The 1,968-nt window shown below is 35.2% G+C and overlaps 1 protein-coding gene across 1 annotated transcript in view; it reads left to right on the top strand.

Moving 5' to 3' along the window:
• Positions 1-648: 648 nt before the first annotated feature.
• The window catches only part of ADK (adenosine kinase), a 156,196-nt gene continuing 154,876 nt past the window's right edge, over positions 649-1,968 (top strand). Inside the window, exon 1 of the mRNA XM_010139663.1 lies at positions 649-831. Coding sequence (XP_010137965.1) covers positions 662-831 — 170 coding nt within the window. The 5' untranslated portion in view covers positions 649-661. The remainder of the gene's footprint in view (positions 832-1,968) is intronic.

Below are 1,968 nucleotides of genomic sequence, written 5' to 3' on the forward strand. Positions count from 1 at the left end.
TACAATTCAAGTGACAGAACTGCTCTTAATAAACTTGGAGATATGATATTTTCATGCATGGTTTAACAATGTAAATGGGGAGCATTTCCTTCTTTGCATATAATTAATTCAAATTTGTGATTCAGATAATTAAAATTCATTTTTATATATACTGTGAATGTTTCTTCTTGGGTTTCTCAAGCATATTGTTTTCCTTATGTGCTGTCTCTTTGTTTTTTGTGGGAGTTTGGGGTTTTCTGGTTTCTTTTGTCTTGTCTTTTCTACAAATTTTCTTTAAAGATACCGTACATCACTTGATTAAATGTAAGTGTAGGGGCATCAGCTTTGAGAAGGGGTAGTCTTTGGAAATACGTTGTAAAAGCGTACTGAACTACTTGACTTGACAGTGAAGTATGTGTATTTAAGTTATACATTAGGTATTAAACACTTCTGGGATCATTAAGGGTAAATTTTAAAATTTTTTAATTCTTTGCTGACCTTCCCTTTCTTGATGTACCAGATGTTTTTTACTTCAGGCATAGAAGTGTTCTGTGTATCACAGTGCTCTGTAGGTGCAGAATTAAATATGGCAAGTGGAGAGAAAAAATGGCAAAAAATAATATAAACATGCTAACTCACGGGGGGGCTTTCTAATTTTTTTTTTCTTGTCAATCTGCAGTGGATGATTCAGAGCCCTTACAAAGCTGCAACTTTCTTCGGGTGCATCGGCAAAGATAAATTTGGAGAGATCTTAAAGAAGAAGGCTGAGGAAGCTCACGTAGATGCCCATTACTATGAGCAGAGTGAAGAACCGACAGGAACCTGTGCTGCCTGCATTACTAGTGATAACAGGTCAGGGGCCTTTGATATTTTTCCAAAGATATAAATGCAATCAGCATAGTGTGTGAAGCCTAATTTGCTTGGAATATTTCACTTTGAAAAATTGTCATTTGAATGATAAAGGAAGCGTAAGTACTAGTGTGAGACTACACGGGACTGCCTGCCTCATAGTTTGGGGCTGGGTGGTATTAATACACTTCCAGAGAACAGCAGTTGTGTTATGGCAGAAAAGTGTGTGTAAAAATATACTATGTCTTTCTGAACTTTATAGTTTCCAATTGCTCTGGAGAGATAAAATACGTGGGAGACAAAAGTTGACAAGTATGTTTATGCAGCCTATGTGAAAGCTGATTGGCATGTAAGGCATATACTTGATTGGCAAATGAGGAATGTATTTTAGGTAATAATGTGTTTAAAGAGAATAGGTGTCAGCATATACACTGATCAACAGAGTTAATTTTATTTTTATACAAGGGGAAGAAAAAAGTGATTTTCTTTTTGCTGTTGTGTTTTTTGAGAAGTTCATCTAATAACTGTAATTCTGTATGTCTACACCTTAACGATTTCTTCTGAGTTTTGTCTTCATGTTTTCACCTGCTACTTTAAGATTGTTTTTGTTACAAAAAAAAAATACTCTCCAGAGACCTATTCAACCTTGCTTACAATTGTAGACTATGAACAATGGTCTTTGAGCTATTTTGTATGGTTTCAGAGCATTCCATAAATAAGAAGCCATTTATAGGTTGATTTATTTTGAGTATTGTAGTAAAATTAATAAAACCAAGAATATCGGAAGGAGATAATGAAGACAACAGGCATTTATCTTGAGCATGGCCCTTCGTTTTCTTCTTTCGCCCTCCACCTGCAACACTTGAACTTGTGTGCCACTACTTTACTGATTACCTCCTGATGATTTTTTTAAAGGTTTCAAAACTATCCAGTCGGGTCTGCCTTAATCTTGAGATGTACCAGCACACACCATCCCTTCCTGATTTCTGCTAATCTGTAAATTTTTCTGATACTAGATATTGAAACAATGATGAAAATAGTATTGGTTACACTGAATATTTTCTTTTTGGCTCTGAATAAAAGCAAAATATCTGTCATTATTCTTTCAGTGCCATTGATCCTGAGGAATTCCTCTTTCCC

This window comes from Buceros rhinoceros, unplaced genomic scaffold (genome assembly GCF_000710305.1).
Source record: "Buceros rhinoceros silvestris isolate BGI_N320 unplaced genomic scaffold, ASM71030v1 scaffold677, whole genome shotgun sequence".
NCBI classification, from domain to species: domain Eukaryota; kingdom Metazoa; phylum Chordata; class Aves; order Bucerotiformes; family Bucerotidae; genus Buceros; species Buceros rhinoceros.